Source organism: Chenopodium quinoa, unplaced genomic scaffold, assembly GCF_001683475.1.
Source record: "Chenopodium quinoa cultivar QQ74 unplaced genomic scaffold, ASM168347v1, whole genome shotgun sequence".
NCBI lineage: Eukaryota > Viridiplantae > Streptophyta > Magnoliopsida > Caryophyllales > Amaranthaceae > Chenopodium > Chenopodium quinoa.
The window spans coordinates 2053737-2074546 of NW_018743196.1; the positions used below are offsets into that span (position 1 = coordinate 2053737).

The 20810-nt window shown below is 36.6% G+C and overlaps 1 protein-coding gene across 1 annotated transcript; it reads right to left on the reverse strand.

The window, feature by feature from the left end:
- Positions 1-1309: 1309 nt before the first annotated feature.
- LOC110733113 (stromal processing peptidase, chloroplastic-like) lies at positions 1310-20454 on the reverse strand. The gene is made up of 25 exons (XM_021913132.1): positions 20264-20454; positions 18963-19206; positions 17620-17861; positions 16718-16916; positions 15747-15794; positions 15530-15637; positions 15217-15405; positions 14839-15138; positions 13636-13737; positions 12917-13051; positions 12596-12820; positions 10423-10626; positions 10143-10310; positions 9159-9308; positions 8674-8811; positions 7707-7934; positions 7477-7623; positions 7203-7308; positions 5667-5799; positions 4946-5066; positions 4789-4869; positions 3041-3142; positions 2748-2898; positions 2327-2488; positions 1310-1748 (listed from the first exon to the last, which is right to left on the reverse strand). Exons 1-24 carry the CDS (start codon positions 20452-20454, stop codon positions 2385-2387), a joined length of 3816 nt encoding a protein of 1271 aa, XP_021768824.1. The 3' UTR covers positions 1310-1748; positions 2327-2384.
- Positions 20455-20810: the final 356 nt, after the last annotated feature.

A 20810-nucleotide genomic window follows, 5' to 3' on the forward strand; every position in this document is an offset into this window, starting at 1 on the left:
GATCAAGTCGGTCCAGGCTAGCAAAAGAAAGGAGCATCATCCTTAAATTTAAGAGTTAAATATAGTATATATTTGACTATTTGTTGTATGGTCAATTCATTTGTCTTACTTTGACTAATTTTTGTGATTTATACATAAGGAAAAATATAGTCTTATGGGTACTTGTTGGAATCATCTCAATGAATAAATTATTAATTTTCAATTGTTAGAATTTATACTTATTGATAATTAAAGATATTAGTGATAAAAGATTAGCATCGGCATGCGTGTCCAAGAGAAATGGTGCAATTATTTAAAAACGGAGGGAGTATATTATAATCAAAGGAAATAATTAGCTTGATAAAAATGATAATTATCTATTTATAATTAATTGAACCCGAATATATATGACCTGGAAATGACTCGACCTGATTGTAACCTGCAAATTATTAACTTGAACATAACCCGACTTGAATCCGAGAATAACCCGACTCGTAAATGACCCAACCTGATTATAATCCACAAATTATTGACTTGAACCGAACCCGACTTGAACCTGAGAATGCCCCGACCTGGTTATAATCCGCAAAATAATTGACTTGAACCGAGCCCGACTCGAACCCGAGAATTACCCGACCTAATTCTAACCCGCAAATTATTGACTTGAACCGAACCCGACTCGAACCCGAGAATTACCCTAACCCGTGAAAACCCGATTTAAACCTGACCTATTGTTCACCCGACTCAAGCATGACCTTACCTAAACCCGACCCGCATAGGTTATGGAATTAATCTGAATTGACTCGACCCGAGTTGACCGACCCACTCTTACCCGACCCATTTACCCGAATTGACAGCTCTAGTGTAGTCACAAAAACACACTCTGCAACTGAGTCCTTAATTGATCATAAACAAAACTTCGTAGTTGAAAGACAGCCTTACTGATAAACTGGGTAAATATCTAGTCTCATGGTAGTGATGCGTATGAACCAAAAAGGCAACCACCAGACCTGATGTCAATATCCTCCCCATTAGACGACGCATAACTATAGTCATTTTCACACTCCATTAGACAACCACAAGACCTGATGTCAATATCCTCCCCATTCCCGTCATTTGCCCTTCCCCACCACACCTTGGGGTAAAATAAACGTTGTATATGGTGGAGTTGGGTGGCTGCATTTGAACAGAAAAGTGCTAAACTTTCAAAGACAATGCGCCGGAAAAGGAAGAAATGCATAACTGGTAAAAAAAAAAAATCTTGCAAGTGAAAAAAATTACGTAGTATATGTTGAATATACACAAGAAAGGTAAAAAAAATTCTTGCAAGTGAAAAGGGCAACTGGTCGAGGAAATATTATGTTGAATATACACAAGAAAAAATCATTACATGAATGTTTCTATTATGATTATTCTTTGGCCCAATTCTTGGAGACATTACTGACAAAAATTAATCAGGCGACAATGAATACAAAAAATTACAAACATTATAAGGGGTTGTACTATTGACTATAGTACCTAATGAAAAGCCTACTGTATGATCAACTAAACAATCTAGTTCCTTCATATTCTTGTATATTTTTATTGGAGAGTTCGAGGAAAGTTAAATTGGAGCCACAGTCCAACAATGTTGGTTCAATTGCACTTTGGCACCATGAATGCCTGTCTCCTTCAAATGGTTCCCATTGAAGTTAAATTTGAGTGAGCAACCGATCCTTTGACAGCAATCAGTAGATACGCAATTATCCACTTGATAGAACACCGTTTAACTGGAATACATATCAAGAGGTATTAGAGCTATGCACGTATCAACAAAATAGTTTGGCTATGCACGTATCAAGAGAATATAAATGGTCAGATATGAAATACCAGTGTTTTTCCCTGATATTATTTCTCAAGAGTATACAACACATTAACACCCCCCAAGTGAACAAAAACATACTAAGAGTATATGGGTAAATCGTAAAAACTAAAAATTAAGTCTTAGCTCTGCAACCATAAAACTCCCCAGCGCATCAAGCATGTCATTCAGCCACGACAAAAAATTTAAGATTAACATAACGAGCATCAAATAGAGATCCTCTTAGAAATTCTCCAGGGGGCAAAAAACTAAAGAGAAAAACAATTAAAGGTCATTTTGTTTTAAATGATCCACATTCCACAAGGCCACACCCACACAGCAGAAAGCCAAGTAGCCAATTCACAGCAGGGAGATAAGTAATCTTAATAGATGACTTAGACTACTGTCAATATAATAATAGGTTAAGACTGGTAAACAAGGTGTGGAGAAAATCATAAAGGTATGTAAACCAGTTGCATGTTATTGATAAGAAGGCCAGAAAAGTACCTATACCAAAGTAGGGCCAACAGACCTTTTATAACTCAAATCAACTAATTGACTGGCTTCATGTAGTTGGCCGTGTCATCGTTGATAGCCCACGCCCCCCGATAGGCAAACCTCCTGGAAGCCCTCCAACCGATTCTTCATCATTTAATAAAAGTGCTGCATCTATGTATCCAAAAAATTCTTAATGAGTTATCAAAACTACACCAAATCAATCATTATAATAAGAAATACAGCATATTTACATAGATCAATGACAACACTAATTTCTATGTTTGCATTGACATGTCAACAGTTTCCAACCAATTGACAGATTATTAACATTCCTGACTACTACACCCACCCACTCCCCCCCCCCCTCTCTTTTTTCACTCACCAAGAAGATGGATCATTAAATTAAAAATAAAAATTAAGTATTATCCACCTGAAATTTCTTCTCCAGCCTGTGCTCCAGCAATACCAATACATGAATACAAGGAATTCTCATCCACCTTCAATTGCTCGTAGGCAACATATACATCCTCTATAGTGGCAGCCTCGTAGAGGGAGGTCAGATCTTTTATGCATGATAAGCCCTGAATGTATATCAGATGGGAGGGAAACAGGAGATCAAGTTATATCAGAATTTCAAGGGACCAGCTGATATAAGGAAATAAAAACAAATTACTTTATAGACTGAAATAAAGGGATGCAGAATGGTAAGTATAGGCATTTTACCTTCCTTGGGACAGACGATGCTTGCAAATGAGCCAACAACCCAAGCCAGTACGCATTTGATTTGATCTCAGCTTCATGTTTCATCAATAAGGTCCTCTTTGCCTGTAAATCAAGTTCATTATATGGATTTGAGTTGAATTGATAACAAGGCCAACGGAAGCAGTCCAATACCAACAAAGACACGTCAGCGGAACAGACATGACCCACAGGCACACATAAGCAAATGAAAGGGAATAATGGGACAAAAAGACAACATTCTTTCACCCCTTCTATTCTGAGAATGCAGCCGAACACCTGTTTCCAATTATTACATGTATTTGACTATTTATTACTTTTTAGCCACTAAGTCGATATACTACCTCCGTTAACAGTTATTTGCAACGAAAGGGACATGCGCGGACTCCTAGGCAAAAGTTTTTAAGCATGATTAATGAAAAATAGGGGTGTGTGATTAAGTAAAAATCTTTTAAAAAAAAAACCAATTAAACAAAAACCCCATAACCATAGAAATCACCAGAACCACCACCAAAACCAACAACCACCAAAACCAACAACCACCAAAACCAAAAACCACCACCAAAACGACCGACAACCACTCAAACCACCAACCACCACTAGAACCACCAAACCCACCGAAACCAAGAACCCAAAACCACCACCGAAACCCTTCGACGAACCACCAACACCACCCCCGCCATTATTCGATTAGATGAACCACCAAAACCACCCCCACGAACCACCAAAATCACCGACGAACCACCAAAACCCTTCGACTACCACCAAAACCACCCCCACAAACCACCAAATCCAACCACAAACCACCACCCCCTCGCACCAAGACCCAGACCAGCCGCAGTAACGGGCTACCCACAAACCCAGATTCCCAACCCACAAAATCGTAACCACAAACCCAGATCCCCAACCCACAAAATCGAGACCACTTTCTAGATCTGAAATTGAGTGTCTTTCTTCTTCAATTCATGAAAAGTGGTTGAAGGAGGAGAGAGAAAGTTAATGTTAAAGAGTATGGAGGAGAGAGAAAGATAATGGGCAAGAGGAAGAAGATGATGAAGGAGGAGAGAGGAAGATAATAGGGAAGATGATAAAGAAATGAATAGGGATTGATGATTAATGAAAGATAAAATAAGTTTATTAGATTAGATTAGTTTCTAATCAATTATGTTTTAAGTAGGTAAATGATGTTATAAAGTTTTAAGTAAGGGTGTTTTTGTAATTTCATTTAAAAAATGTTTCTAAAAATAGCAAGATTTGGGAATGTTGCAAATAATAGGTAGCACCTATTTTTAGTAAATGTTGCAAATAACTGTTAACGGAGGTAGTATAAAACAGAATCTAGCTTTATACATCTATAATCAGTAGTAATCAATGGCAATGTTAGTGGTGGTGGAAACATCATTTGAGAGTGTTTCAATGGAATAAATGAAACTATCTGAATGAGAATTATGGCTTGCAACAAAACGAAAAAGGATCCCAATATAATTATTATAAACTGAAGTAAAAGCATAAAGTTAATTTTCCTGGCTATATGGTTTACAAATTCAAACACCACCACAAGACTCACACATCAGACAAATACTTGAATATACTTAAGTGACCAGCCCTTTCCCTCACTAATTTTCCATTGTACATCTCTGCCTGCTTTCTTTGATATAACCCCACCCAACCCAATGAGAAGAAAATTCCACAAAACAGATATAAGTTCACATCAAGTTTGCAAAAATACTAACCCTGTCCAGCTCCCTTGGAGCTATTCTGTTGCTATGCAACCCCCTGAGCACATTCTTGCAAGCGTCAACAGCTTTATGTACCTGAAGATATGTTTTATTAAAGAAGTCCAAAAAAGTCTCTATGAAAAAGGATGCATTGTCTGAATCAAGTCCACACCTTTCCAGGAGTTGATGTCACAGAGATCACATACCACCCGAAATTTAGCCTATCAAATAAATTCAATTCGAAAGACACGTCGTATGTCAAACCCAGAGAATCCCTTACTGTTGTGAAAAGCCTGTAAAAGGTAACCAAACGCACAAAATGAAGGTGATGCAAATTACAGTTGAACACTCAAACTACATAACCCCCCCCCCCCCCCAAAAAAAAAAAAAATATAAAATAAAATAACACCAGAAGGCAGAAGAGTGAGAATTGAAATCAGGGAGCCAGAAATTGGCCTAGTCCTCCCGTAGTGTGCACCTAGTGCAAGGTATGGAGGGTCTGAACTCTGCAGAGCAGCATAGCCATACCGATATCAATATAAAATAACATAATCCCAGCCCCCTGTTCCTAAGGCGGAGGTGGCTGCGATTAGATTGACTCATGGACAAAAAAATTAAAGCATCTAGCTCTAAGCAGATTTTACAAAACCAAACTTTACTTATAGCAATAGCTACAGCAAATAAGTGTCCTCTAACAAGAGGCTGAGAAACATCAATTAGCCTCACTTTCAGAAGAATTATTACAGACAAAATATATCAGCCAAAGCAATCATGATAAACTAACCACCATTGCAAGTGGTGAGATCATCTGCAACAGCTAATTTTAACTTTAGCCAGAAAGACGAACATGCTATCTTATGAACAAAGATTGAAGACCCTATCCAGAAAGTTACCTGGAATTTACAATCTCTGCTAGCAGCCCCATTGTTATGCCAAAGAAGAGTGGATGGCCCCGAATTTTGCTCTGCAGCTCCTTTACATCATTGGAGTTGTTAGATGGCAATGTCTCAGATTTTGATAGCTCGCCTACAACCAGGTCAAGGATGATTTATTAAAAAAAAAAAAAAAAAAAAATCTAAGTAATATAGATATTTATCAAAAGGATAAAAATGATAGTCAACCAAAAAACATGTACACATCAGTACACACTTTCATAATTCCAAAGTAAAATTTGCACAAATCTTCAATAAAAAAATCAATTCATGGCTCTTAACATTATAAGGTGATCGGAGCAGAAAATGCACCATATAATAGTTTAAGTACCATTTGATGTTCGGCGTATAGAAATTAATACCATCTCAAAGGGCAGCTATAAAATCTATACTTGTATATCAAATACAAAAATCAATACCAACTACTTTGATCTACACTACACTTATTTCCACTGAAGTCAAAACATTCACAACTATTTGAGTTCTGAATTATAATGGATTAAATTAAAATGGAACTTTAAACAATCTACATTTCCAATTTACTCTAGGGTGAAAACAGTCCTTACATATGAATTTCAGGATCGAATAAAAACAGCCATCTGTATAGTGTTGGAGCAGGGATAAGGTTGTGTATGTCCAATATCCAATATCCCCACCCCCCAGGGAGGAAAAAAAAAAGCCCACTTATGGGTTAAGGCATGAGCTTCTTTACAGGCGTTGGAGAAATGCTAATGTTGATGGCTACGTACCACTCATTTGACAGTTGACCAGTCGAATGACACGATCCAATATCCCCACCCCCCAGGGAGGGAAAAAAAAAAACCCCACTTACGGGTTAAGGCATGAGCTTCTTTACAGGCGTTGGAGAAATGCTAATGTTGATGGCTACATACCACTCATTTGACAGTTGACCAGTCGAATGACAAGATCCATACTTGACGATTATGAGATTGCAGGTCAAAACTATATTACTTCTTCTGTCCCAGATGAGTTTTTACTTCTTTCTATTTTGGGGAAGACGCAAAAATCCCTAGTTTACTTAAAAAAAATATATATATATATATATTCCTGCTACTAAAAAGTCATGGTCTTCCCCCACTAACTCCTATGACATCTAGTATTTGATAACATATAACCCTACTATGTCCTTTCACATCAAATAAATTAATAATACTACAATTGATAATCAAACAAATAATCACATAAAACAATAAGCCATGATAAGTATCAATACTAAACAGAGACAAAGAGAGTAGTTGACAGGTTATGAATCATGAAAAGGTAAAACAGTGCTGGTTACAGAAATAAAAAATTCAACAGTGTTACAGAATAGACTACGGTAAAAGCTATAAGGAGTAGTATAGAACTAATTAGAGAACCCATTAAACATCTTTGTAAGAATTGTAACAGAGTTCTTGCCATTGTAGATTCCAACCAAGTGAATGACAGGAAACAAAGCCAACACTTAAGCACAAAGACCAACAAAAAAGGACTTACCCAGGTTTTCAAAAAGATCAACATTATCAACTGTGATGCCCCATCTATTTGGTGCAGGACCAGCAATATAGGCACAAGCCCTTTCATCTGTGTCTTTTATGTAAACCTGCACATATGATAAAAATTCAGTTCAGTGACCAAGACAATCTATTTTTAAGGACAATGCATGTATGACTACACCAAGCTTCAAAACAAACAAGAAAAACTTTGATTGCAGCACTACTGTCTTAAAACTGGTGTACAAGTTTATCAAAATTGACAGGTTTTATCTAACCTGCTGAAATCGCATATCGGATGGTGGACGAAATATAATAGCATCACAAATCTTCTTCTCAAATTCACGAGTTGCTCTAACCGTACCAAGGTAATCAAGAATACAAGATTCAATCTCTTCTTCTGAGAAGTCTCCAACAATACTGACCTGATTATTTGAGGAAAAAGGGCACGCTTTAAAGAATGTTTCAGACACTTTGTAATCGGATTTTATGCCAAGAGAGAGGTTACCTCCATATTATCACCAACAAACTGATTCATTACAGCCTCTTTCACTGACTGCAATGTTAAATTCTGCAATGATTCTGGTGTAGGTTCAACAAACCGTTCATCTCCATTCAACATTGCTATCATAAGCTTATGTGCTGTTGAACGCTCCAAACTTTTAGGAATTGACCGATAATAAGACATGTATAACTGTCTTGCTCTATCAAACGCATCATCCAGCCAGACGCTATGCTGCATGTCAAAGAGAATATTAACAGTGACAGCAATATTAATGGCATTGTAGAAATCAGAAGCAATATAGCAGCCTAATGACTGAGTTGGCAGGCAGATTTCTAGTAACAAAGTTTATCTACTGGATCCTATGCCTTTCTTCTGGCTTTAACTGCTAAGAGCTGGATCTATAGGCAATAGAGTATAGCCTTCATCCAGCCCAGTCTGATTCCTAGCCACATTGCATCTTACATAGGAACCTAGTTAAATATTGGAATTTTACTAAGGCAAGTTACTAAGATGAATAATCAACATGACATACAAAGAACAATACCTTGAATTTTACACTTTAGTTAATAATAAAAAATAAAGAGCTATTCCTCATTCTATATATTGGTCAAATGCTACTATCTCCAATAGAACTGGTTGCTACCAATAATTCATCCTACATTTTTGACAACCAAATGGCTTGGAGATAACTAGTCATAAAAGCAAGACTGGTTGAATCAGGCCAGTGGATAGACAATTAAAGGAAAAGCCACCTACAGCCCAAGCACCACCCTACCAGTATGATCCAGCTCACAAGAAGGCCTGAATAATTCTAGAAAAACACAGCATTTCCCAAATCAATCAAGACTAGATGAACTAAATCATTCATTTTGAAAGCAAGTTAAATGCTCCCAGAAAAGCAAGCTAAACCAGGCAATAAACTACACAGAACAAGCCAATTGATTGGAAGAGCAAGAACTATAATAAGTACCTCAAGAACCATGTGTAGCAACTGGAAGGCAGCACGCATTCCATTGTCTCTCAATGTAAAACGGAATTCCATGCATATAAACTCCTCAGTAGATTCCAGAGAGCAATTTATCAGATGATTCACACAGAAAAGCTCTACCTGCCACAAGATTATAAACATTACATAACATTCTTATTGATGAAGCAATGTTACTTGAACAAGTTAATATGGCCTAAAAATCCCCCTAAAATGCTTGATTGATACAATACTCAATAACTTGTTTTCAAAGGTTATATGAAAATTTTGAAGTTCTTGTAAAAGAAGTGGGGCTAAAAGCGCATATTTTTCGGTCTTGCTACAATACATATCCCCTACTTATTCAGATTTAAGAGGAATATTAGACTGCAAAGTATAAGCAACATAAAACCACAATGAACATGCCATACCCAGAATTATCAATGTCTTACAAGGATTTAACTAAACCAAAGATATTAGATGGACACTACCTGCTCTCTAGAGAAGTTGCCAACACGGCCACCCTCACTGAGAGTCCGAACACCAACAACAACAGACCCCTTTTCATCTGAGCTTTCCATGGCCCGTCCACCACCAACTATGAGCCGCATGACACCACTCTGGCTTTCATGTCTTGAGATCTGCCATGACAATGAGCACATATAACTATATAAGTGAGAAAGTAAAAACAACATCAGCAAATGCAAAAGGCTATCAATCAAACCAAGCGAAAGCAGGGTAATGTGAAGATGAGAAAAGAAATTAAAGCATGCAAACTCCTCTCTCACCAAACAACTTGAAATTATGAGTTCCCTTAGAGAACGCAACTATTATTCTATTTAATTTTATTCTTCCATTCTGATATTTCTTTACATTTCTATATATTATTTTCCTAACATTTCAAGCAGGAGATAAGAAATCCTAATAACCTGTACTTTAGAATGAGAATGACACTGGGCAACCAGAATTTTTCCTATTCTCAAGAAGGTAAGCCAATTCTTTGGAGCTTCAAGAATTTGAAAAAGGAGCACAGTTCACTATATAGTGTCTACGAGATGCTATGGAAAAACTGTCATACAAAGGAACCTGCTTTCTACAAGGCAATATATTTTTCTGTAAGAAATTATACTTGATCAAATCTACACCAGTAAAAGTGCATCAAGAGGACAGGGTAGCCTTACAAACAGACAGAAATTCAGAACTACAACACTACCTAATTCCTTTGCATCTCCCAAATTGAGTAATTTGGGAATGTCTAGGTCAACGAAAAGGCAACACTAACAAAACCTATGTAATACGGAGTCTAGATCTCATGTACTGATGTACACATCCAAATGACCTACAAAAGCTGTATACTTAAAAGGACCATTATATCAAGATACTTGTAGTGTTTTGGAGATTACACAAATGCTATACAAAAGTCTGTACTTGGCAGAATCATGCTCAAAATGAATCATGACATGGCGAAGTCATACCTTGTAATTTACAGGAATACCGTTTAAAAGACGGCGCTGAGTGATTCCTGTCTCTCTGTCATGTAATTTAGTGCCATCTGCAGCGTCCAGTGGTGCGAATGATGGGTTGCGTAGCAATTTTAATTCTTGCAACTGTGAAGAAGTTATGAGATCTTTTGGCACCTCAAGCTGGGGGAAAAAAAGCACAGAAACAACAATTGAATCAAGAAAGCAATTTAATTTACAAACATCACATGTTGAGTTACAAAAAAGTACAAGAATATGGTTTTAAGGATTGCACCTCTGGTTCTGCCTCAATGGGTTCCTTCAATCCTGATTTTATAGCTTCAGATACTTCACTTGGTGATATCTTAAATTCAGTTTCACCAACTCCATCAATATGCACTTTTTTAGGAACACAAGCTACAATTGCTGCAGGAGCTGGGGCAGTTGGTTTTCCAAAATCAGCAATAAATTCCAGCACTTCAGCACCAATTGAATTGACCTAAAAACAACAGCACAAATTAGTCTATGGAGGTCTTAAATTTATACAAAATCTTGGAAATATCAAAGGATAGGATAAAAGCCTCAACGACGTGTAACTGAACCATCTCCTTATTAAATAAAGCAAGAGAATTAACAAGCATCTACAGAACTGGCATAATTTTAAAATCTTACTCCAACCATCCCTCACTTTTTGTTGAGATACAGATATACTGGAATACCATACCTTCTTCTAGACACTTCTTTTAAACATGCTTGCAAAATAGACCAAAAAAATAATAAACATGTAAACATCTAATCATGAAGTACTCCATGGCTATGGGAAAGAACTAATACTGCATACCACAGCAAAAGCAACATCACTCTAGGATCAAGAGTTGCATATAGGACATAACTTCTAAAGTTAGACCTCAGGATATAATTCAGAAACTTTTATAAAATACAGCTGGAACCCTGAGACGCATAATGCATTCAGATGAAATTCAACTAAAATCCACATCCATGGAAAAAAATCAGCATAATTTGTAAGTCAAATTCGAATCAAGTATTATTTTACTTACTATTACTAATAGTAATACACTTGCAATTATATTAATGTTAAATATTTCTGTTTCAACTAGATGTCAATTTGAAATATGTAACCAAATATATAAGGCAAATACATAACAATTGACAGTAAATTTGGACTTTGGTCTTTTAGATGGTTCATTTAATCACGCATATGCAACTAGAGAATCCAAGATCCGCCACATCAAAGCCATACATCAAACGGAGTTTTATAAGATGTTCGAGTTCCCCTTATTCATATGCTGATCTGCGAGTCCATTTCAGAGGCTATTTGACAAGGCTGCCCCCCAAAGTCACATGATAAAAAGATAAGATAATTACCTGTCGCAGTATTTCAGGGACATCACCATTATACTGGTCAACCAAATCCCACGGCTGTAATTCAAGATACAGATAGGCTATAAGCCTATAAGCTTAATTCACGAATTTCAAATAAGAATTGAGCCTCAAGGTTTACCAAATCCAAGGTCACCTGCTATGACAGTAGCATGTAAGGCCTAAAAGTAACAGCGTATAGAAAAGAGTGCCTAGGCAATGAAGGTCAAGAGGTAAGGTTCAACGCTTCATTGGGATAGGAAAGGCGATTTAAAAAGGAAGCAGGGGAGGCACGCCCAAAGTGCTCAAAAACTGCCGTTTATCCATCAAAACATTTAATTTTGATTAGCTGTGTGTCACTTCAATGAGGTACATGCCTCGTGGCTGCTTTAGAAGCTATACTTGTAACTGCGAGGCACCCAGCCCCCCCCCCCACACACACACACACAAAAAGGACAAGTCCTGACAATGATGTCAAAAGATGACTCCCACCTTCCCCAAACTATTTTCACATGTGGCTTGGGAATGGAAACTAAGAGTAGTTAAAGAAATATAATTATAATATAGATAGAGAGATTGCAAAGAGTAAGAGGACAAATTAGGATGGAAAAGGAAAAGGGATTGATTTTATGAAAGAAATATTTAAGTATACAGCCCAAAATGGAAGTACGGAAGAAAATTTTATATGGCCCAAAAAAAGGAGGCTTTGCACCATTCTTCAACACCTACCCTTATAGGTTCCAACTACCCCACAATTTGAAATCCAGTAAACCAAAAATCCATATGCAATTCATTATTTGTTATTCATTCCCAAGATGTCCAACTCACAACCCAGTGAGATTTCTAGCAAATTTCGTCATTTGTTAAGTTATCCAACTCAATATAACTCAACTACATTCCGCATGTATCAATATTGACAAGTGCATGGAAATAAACATAAAGGGCCAGCAGATCAGAAACAAATTGGGTATAAAAGTCATTGCTTAATTTTGTTAAACAACTGAAAAGTGTGTCACGTATTAATTAGCACAATTCAGCTTGTGATTTGAAGGGGGGTTAGCGAATTAGGAGATAAAACATAAGAATACCTCTTCAAGGGTAATTGTTCCAGCAACACCAACCAAACACTCATGACCTTGTAGCTGGTCCATCACTTTGTGTCCTAATGCATCACTTTCCATAATAAAATCCAGATTGTCCACAGATGGCACATTATCAATCATTGCAGCCAAATGTTCACTATCTTTCAACAAAGCATCCCTATAGCGAACTAATTCACCCTTAGTCACACCAAATTCCTTAAGCCTTCGGACCTGCAACCAGAATGAAAACACTACTGATTTACAACTTGAAATTTTTTGAAGAATATGCATGGTTGCACAGTCAAACTTGAATAACAGAACTCAAACCTCCTGAACTGCAACTTTGATTGCATTTTGCCAATTTTTAGGTTCTGCAGTAACTGTAAGAGTAGTTACAGTGCAACCTTCTCTTCCAGAATCACTGTGGTCCAATTCAATCGCAGTGAAAGGAGGATTTGAACTCTGTACATTTCCAATGATAATATGAGGGGAGAAACAAAGTAATTAAAAGGCAAAAACAACCTTTCCAAAGGCTACACTAATGTACAAACATTAGCCAAGAATAGAGATAATCTGAAACGACATTGACTAGATACAGTCAGAAAAACAAAGCAAAACAAAAAAATTGACAAAACCCAAAGATCAGTATAGTACAAAAAGCATAAGCAAAAGGTTGATTTCAATTTTTAAGTAAAGAATACATTTGACACAACCAGTAACAAATCAAATCCTTTCTAACTCTAAAAAAACTCCATAAACTTTGCAGCACTAGAAAATCGATCAAAGACGCATTGCTTATTTGCTCTGCCTAGAGTTTAATGTGGTGCCCTATGCAGAAATGACGAAGTCAAAGCGAACTGCAAATGCACTGAATTGGTACCATAAAGGTTAAAGAGCTCACACACATCTTTTTGTAGCAGTCATAATAGCACAAAATTTTCAAATATCAAAAAATTTCTCAGCAAATGACAACATTAAAACCACGGGTTGATTCATAAGAGTGAGACATCAAACAGTGAAACAGCTGAATATTTAGATTAATGCACCTTGTATCGAGTGTTAATCCTGAAATGCAAGGCAGAAAGAACGATCCTCTTCATCAGTACATTTCGTAAATCACCATACGTCTGAACTTTATTCACGGGAACCTGCAACATAACAATAGTGTGTAATCAATCAATCAAAGCCTTAATCCCATAAGTGGGGTCGGCCATAACAATAGTGTGTAAGTGAGAAAAAATAGGAAAACTGGTAATAAGTATTAGAAGCTAACAAAATTTTTCATTCAAATAAGCTTTCCATTTTACATTCAAAAAAGACTACTGAAAGCGCAAAAATGCAGCTTAATAAATTATAACAAATAAAATGTTTGTCTATCATCCGTAATTAAGTAAACACCACCTCAACAAATTCTTAGCAAAATGCAATCACATTTGCCAACTTTAAGGTGATGTAGAATAGACCTTGGTATTGGGCAAGTAGAGTTGGATCAGTGTCGGTGCAAGTCAACAACAGGTCAACTTGTAACGAGTCAAAATGGGTTACATTAGAGCTGTTCGCATGTTAATAATGGGCGGAAAAATTAACAAGCGAGGAAATTGAGTAATGAAACAGATAAAAGTACTACTGAAGTAGTGAAAATGAAACTATGCAGGTAAATTAAAAAATATATACATCATATCTTTTACAAAAGTATTGCTCTGACAAAATGGCCTTAATATAATCATCTCTTGCGGTTTGTGTCAAAAAAAAAAAACAAAAGTATTGGGCTATTGACCCAGACAACTAAAGACCTTTTCCATTGAAGGCCTGTCCAATTAACCCTACATCCATTGGTTTACCTAGCCCATTAACAAGGTCTAATGAATATAGTTATGTTCATACTAATATTCATATTATTCTAACATATTAAAATTTTACTCCCACTCTTCACTCTCCAGAGATTTGAACAAGATATGAAATAGTTGCTGGTTCAGCTTTGACCTTTATGCCAAGAAACTCCAGCGGCTATGGAGATAGGCACTAAGTCTATCGTTCAGACACATGAGCTGCTATGTGTTACCAATTACCAACTGGGTGCAACAGTTTGAGTTTAATGCCAAGGCATCAGTTATCAGACTGCTGAAGGATATTATATGATATAAAAGGAGCAGAGAAAGAACCATAAAAACAAGGTACGCAGAAAGAAGCACACAGGCAATTCACATTAGTCTTAAAAGATTAATTGGCAGACAATATGTTTTCAATACCTTGCAAAACATATTAAATGAAAAATTCTGAAGTAACTCGTGTTGAAATATCTGAGGAGGATCAGATACGCAACCGCTTCCAGGTAGAGACCAGTTGTGCTGGACAGGAGGACGTACTGCATGTCTTTCCTTTTTAGTAATTATTGGCTGATCAGAACTTGATGACTTATCTTGAGAAGCTCCTCCAAGGCCAACTGAGAGCTTAGGCACTAGGAAACTAGCCATCGCACCAAATGCGTTAGGCGTTGGAGGTGGGGAAGCCTCCGTTTCATTCTCCAAGCCAGTCTGGCTAAATACAGCCTACATTTTAATCATAGAGTGACGTGAAACCCATAGTCTGAAAGAGAAACAAAAACACAAGATATGTTACCCTCTCACCTCAATTTGGTAAATTGTTTTCGAGATGTTATCGATATCCCCAACAATATACAAAGTAGCGTTTGCTGGAAAATACCAGCGCTCATGGAATTTTTTAATTTTATCAACATCCCACTTCTTGATCTGCTCCTCTAAACCTATAGGAAACCTTCCGCTCAATTTGTTCTCGGAATGCAAATGTTGTAGAAGCTGGATAAAATGAAATGAAATTACGCTCAAGAATTTAAAAAAACAAACAAAACAAAACAAAAAAAGAACCACCAGCAAATACAAACAGAAAGCATCTAAACATAAGGCACCACCCTTAACACACCTGGCAATCAACACGATATTCTATAGTATTCATCATCTGGAGTTCAGACAATATTGCACGCCTTTCCTTTTCAACCCTTGATGCAAGAAATTTAGGGTGGAAAGCTATCTGCATGAAAGACAGCATACCTTACTTAATCAATGAATAAGACCACTTGAAGGGGAAAAAATATATATTATAAATGTAGGAAAATTGTGCCATTATGCCAATAACTTACCTCGTTTAAAGCATCAAGAACAAAAGGAAGTAAGTCGCCATCAGAGTCCTAACAAACACCACAAACATATAGTTAGTGTGTATACATATGTGCATATTAATGTAATAGGGGCCAGATTTGGCCAATAGCAATGAGCATATAGCATATGTGGTAAGTATTTGACAATTTAGCAATTTAATAAGGTAGCATAACCCAGTGGCTCATGGAAATGCCAGTCTAACTGAATATGCTCTTAACCAATCACTTAAAATAATCACAAAACGCAATGTGATTTTTGTCACACACCCTCCAAGTTGGAGGCACTTAAGGCTAACTGTATAGACATGTAATTACTCTTGCCAGACTAACTGTATAGACATGTAATTACTCTTGCCACACACCAACAAAAGTTTGCCGCCATAATTACAGCAGAACTCCATAAAAGTTCAGCTACGCCTAATAATATAGGCAAAAAAAAAATCTAAGTGTGTTAAATCTAAACCACACCCAAAGTCCGGAACCTAGGCCAGTAAAAGGAAAAGGGATTGGAAGAAACTAATCAGCAAAATTTAGCAGAGGTAAAATGATGGTGTTACTTATTTTGCTATCTTTGAACATTTACAGAAAGTATTAATGAAGCTACGTGAAATTGTGCATAAGGATTGAACTTGGCAATACTCCAAAACAAACATAAATTTCCGCATGTGATTTGACACCTCTATTTTACACATGTAATTGGACACCTTTGCTTATTTCCTCACATAATTGGACAGCTTCTCTAATAACATGCAGTTAAACAAGAATACCTCTACAGGGAAATCACCAAAGTGCATAAAATCTGTGTTATTACATGCAGTCAAACAAGAATACCTCTACAGGGAAAGCATCAAAGTGCATAAAATTTGTGTTATCAACCAGATCAAGAGCTGAAAAACCCATACATTTTATCATGCCACAATCAAACAACAATGTCTGAGACCAAAGCAACAAACCTTAGCATGAGTTGGAGAATGTATATGAAAGACTGTGTGGTGGAAGTCTGTGTAAGCATTAGACCTTGCTCCAGTACCAAGCAACTTCTCACGCTTCTTACTTCCAAGAAATGCAACATGTTCTATCATATGTGCAATCCCCTGTTCGTCATCCTCCTCATCAATAGACCCAACATGAACTTCCATATGTGCTTCAAACCTGTAATCAGGATGATAACATTAGAACTGCAGGTTTATAAAGTAGAACAGGGCTAAGGCTTATTGAGTTGTCGTGATTCTACATTGAACACTGGTGTGTTCTTAGTCTACAAGATGAAGCCCATTACACCAGCATCAAACTTAGTACAACCGCCATTAGAGAGAAAAAGACAGTGTGTGTGGAAAATAGATAACTTGTAAATTGTAATATTGACAGGACTACATCTACAACCCATATCAGGTTTGTTCAGGCCTCACAAAGAATAACAGCTTCCGTAATCAATGTTATGGAAGCAACTTGCCCGAAAAAAGAAAAAGGAACAATAAGGGAACCTTTTTTAATTTTCAGTTGTAAGTTGCCTACTGCTATGCCACCTACTACCATAATTGAGCAAAGCAAAGTTTTATAAACTCATGCAGGAGTGTTGATTGGTTAACACAATAGTTAAAAGTCAAAACATCTTCAAATCAAGCACTTAAATGTTGTCTTTAGTATATATGAAGGCCTTAGGCCTAGAGCCACACACTAGCACCTCTTCCAAATTCCCATTCTAATCACTTAGAATATAATAGCAACCACACCATTTATTTAATAACAATCCAAAATTGTAACTTTGAAGATTATCCAGAACCCACAACAAGAAGACATGCATTATAAGAACATGAATTGGGGAAAGGGAATCTATGATTTAGGTGACAGGTACCTGTTTGGTGGAACTTTATTGGGCAAAATTATGTAGCGAAGTCCATTTTTCAATTGTCCTCGGTATAGCTTGGGGTGAGATGGAAGTTCAGAATTCAAAGCTTCCTCTACCTCCACTCTTCTTACTTCAGGATCCAGAAATTCCAAACCTGACTTCTCCAGTGTTCCCTCTGAACAGTTTGTGCTAACTGCATGTGGTTCATCTGGACCAACAGCCGAGCATCGAACATGATGTTGCTTCAACTAAAAATACACAAATTTTACATGCGATGAGGAACAATATCATGCATTGGTTACTATATCCTTAAATTAAGCCACATTTCAGCAATTGCCTTCATGGCACAGTATTAAGCCAGCACATAGAGCTTATTTCTCAAATATTATTTGACGATTGGATCCCTTGTAAATCTTGTAGTTGGACAAGCGTTCGGTGACATAAGATTTCACACAAGTTGAAGTCAACAAAAGAAACTCACCAAATAATTATAACCATGATAAAATTGATGCGACTAAAGAATCAACTAGAAAGTAGAAATATACAGGTCAGCAATCAATAAAATTCTGCTCACAGCATAAGCAGTGCTTTCATGAAGAAACTCTATGCACTTGGTCAAAAACAGGAAAACTTTCCTAGGGAGAATGACAGTAAATTCAGATGAGAAGCCAAGAGACCTGAAGTCTGTACGAGACAAGATGGAATTGGATTTGGTTTACGGTTCATTCAAATAGCAATTTTTCTGACAACATTTTAGACCTCAAAATGAGATGATAATTTACTGAAAAAAAGGTGGGGGAGGGGGGGATAAGTCCTTCCATGGATAAAGGTATCTTTTGTTTTGCATATTTAATATTTGAATTAAAAAAATAAAAATAAAAAACATGTAAGCATTTTAAGTCAAACATGGAATCCCACTAGTGTGAGTTATGGTTAGTTGGAGGTAATGTCTTGCAATGAGCACTCACTGGCACCCATAATCCAAGGTTGCAAAATAGAATCTGTTCATATGAAACTATTAATATGGAAAGCACAATCCCTGTGCAAGTTTCTGATTGAACCTAAAATCCAAGCTGAAGTTCCAGTTCCAGCATTTACAAAACAGCATCTATTGATATGAAACAACTCATACAGAAACCACGGTCCTTGTGCACATTTCTGATTAAGAATTTGGAATCCCCTCCATTAATTTATTCAGTGATTATATTAATAACCAGTTCCAAACAAGTGCAGCACCAAAATAGTTCATAACTGCATATTATGTGCCACCAGAATTCCCAAGTATTGCTTAGATGACAGGTTTCCCAAGCAACTAATCAAGAAACCGTAGTTAAAAGAAGCTTACTTACACATGCAATGTCAGGCACATTCTTTGACAATGGAAACGTTGATTTGTCTGTTGAAAACCTTGAACTAAAACTCTTCACAAATGACCCCCTTCTGCGACGGGTGTGGTTGCAGCATAGGTACACTTGATCTCTGGTTGAAGTTGCCAAAGGCCTCTGCTCCATAAGAATGAAACCTTTCTGCCTCAACATATTATTACTCATCTTAACCGATCTAGATACAACAGTTCGACCATCATTGGACCACCTTCAACCATATGAAAGTAAAAAAAAAAAAAAAGAGGTATAATGTCAGAATTAATGAACTAATACACTACCTTAGTAACTTACACGGTGCAAAGGACTCCAAGAGCATGTTATAATGTCAAAAGTACACAATATTCAAAATGAGACAATTAGTAACATCAGAATGGGAAAGTTGTTTATGAAATTTAACCCCCACCCCCAGTACACTCAAAAAACCAAAAAGGAAGGAGAAAAAGACAAGGAGAAATAGAAGCTGGTTTGAAAAAAGAAGAGGAAAGAAGAGAGGGCAATAGGGCATTACTTGACATTGACATGGACTATCCACCTAGCCCATCGACAAATTTTTTTCACAACAAGCACTCATGTTTGCTCAATCTCTTCCAAAAGTTGTTTCTTATACAAAATTGTTGTCTTACTCTCAACTCTCAGGCCTCGTATATTCTGTACTTTACCTAGGGAGGACTATATCTTGGATAACAAAAACAAGCCAACAACAAGAAATTTTGGTTATCATCCACTCTGCAGGCTACTTTGTTTCCTGGTTTAATATTATATCTAATCGGTGGAATTTGGAGCTTCGCTTGCCTAGAGATCACCTTTTTTCTATTCCAACTCTAAGTTACAAATCATAGATAAGAAATAGAGAAAAGGAACAACAGATTCTGAATAGTATGTAATTTGTATATACCTTATACATTTATTTAAGCATGTCATGTAATTGATATGAGTTCTCCAAACCGAAATATATTACGCTACACATTTTACTGCCTTCAAACTTCATTACTATATAAGTTATATCTTTGAATTAATGCACGCACACACAAGAATTTACAGGTTTCTTTACAAGAATTACATACACCGTAGCATTAATCCAAAACTAACAAGTAACGATGCATTGATATTCCGACGACAAAAATTCATTTCAGTAAATGTCACGTAACACAAAATTATACTCCTAGTTCAATTTGCATATGTAAAAGTATTCAAAAATGCAAGTGCCACAATCTAATAGTAGTAAAATGAACGATAATACTTCAGAAAGCTGGAAACAGGTATACCTGCACTTAGAAAGGCGAAGCGCAGGGCGACGAAGGCTCAACCGAGAGTAACTAGGGTTAATTGAAGAAGAAGACCTAGAAATTCCAACAGAAACAACATTTTTCGAACTACTATTAAAATCATCCCCAAAATTATTACGAATTTGAAGTTTCGAAACGCCGCCAAGAACAGCAGAAGCTGAAGCCGCCATTGTTAAACCTCCAATACAAAATCACCGTATTATTATCACTAATTTCCACCAAAATTACTCGAAATTCAACACTATCTCGTCAAAATCTCCTCCTTAAGACCTGCAAAATTAAGAACACAATCGAATTAATTCAAGAAAAATCAATCGAATTAATTCAATAAAATCAATTCAATTAATTCTTGAAAAATGAAGAAGTAGAGAGAGAAAGAGAAGTACCGGAGGAGAGAGAAAAGAGATAATGGTGAAGGAGAAGAAGACGTTGAAGACTGGGATAGTTTGAGTAAGTTGTGAAAAAGAATAATACGGAGTAAAACAAATTATAAAATGAGAAAATGAAAATTAATAGAAAGAGATTT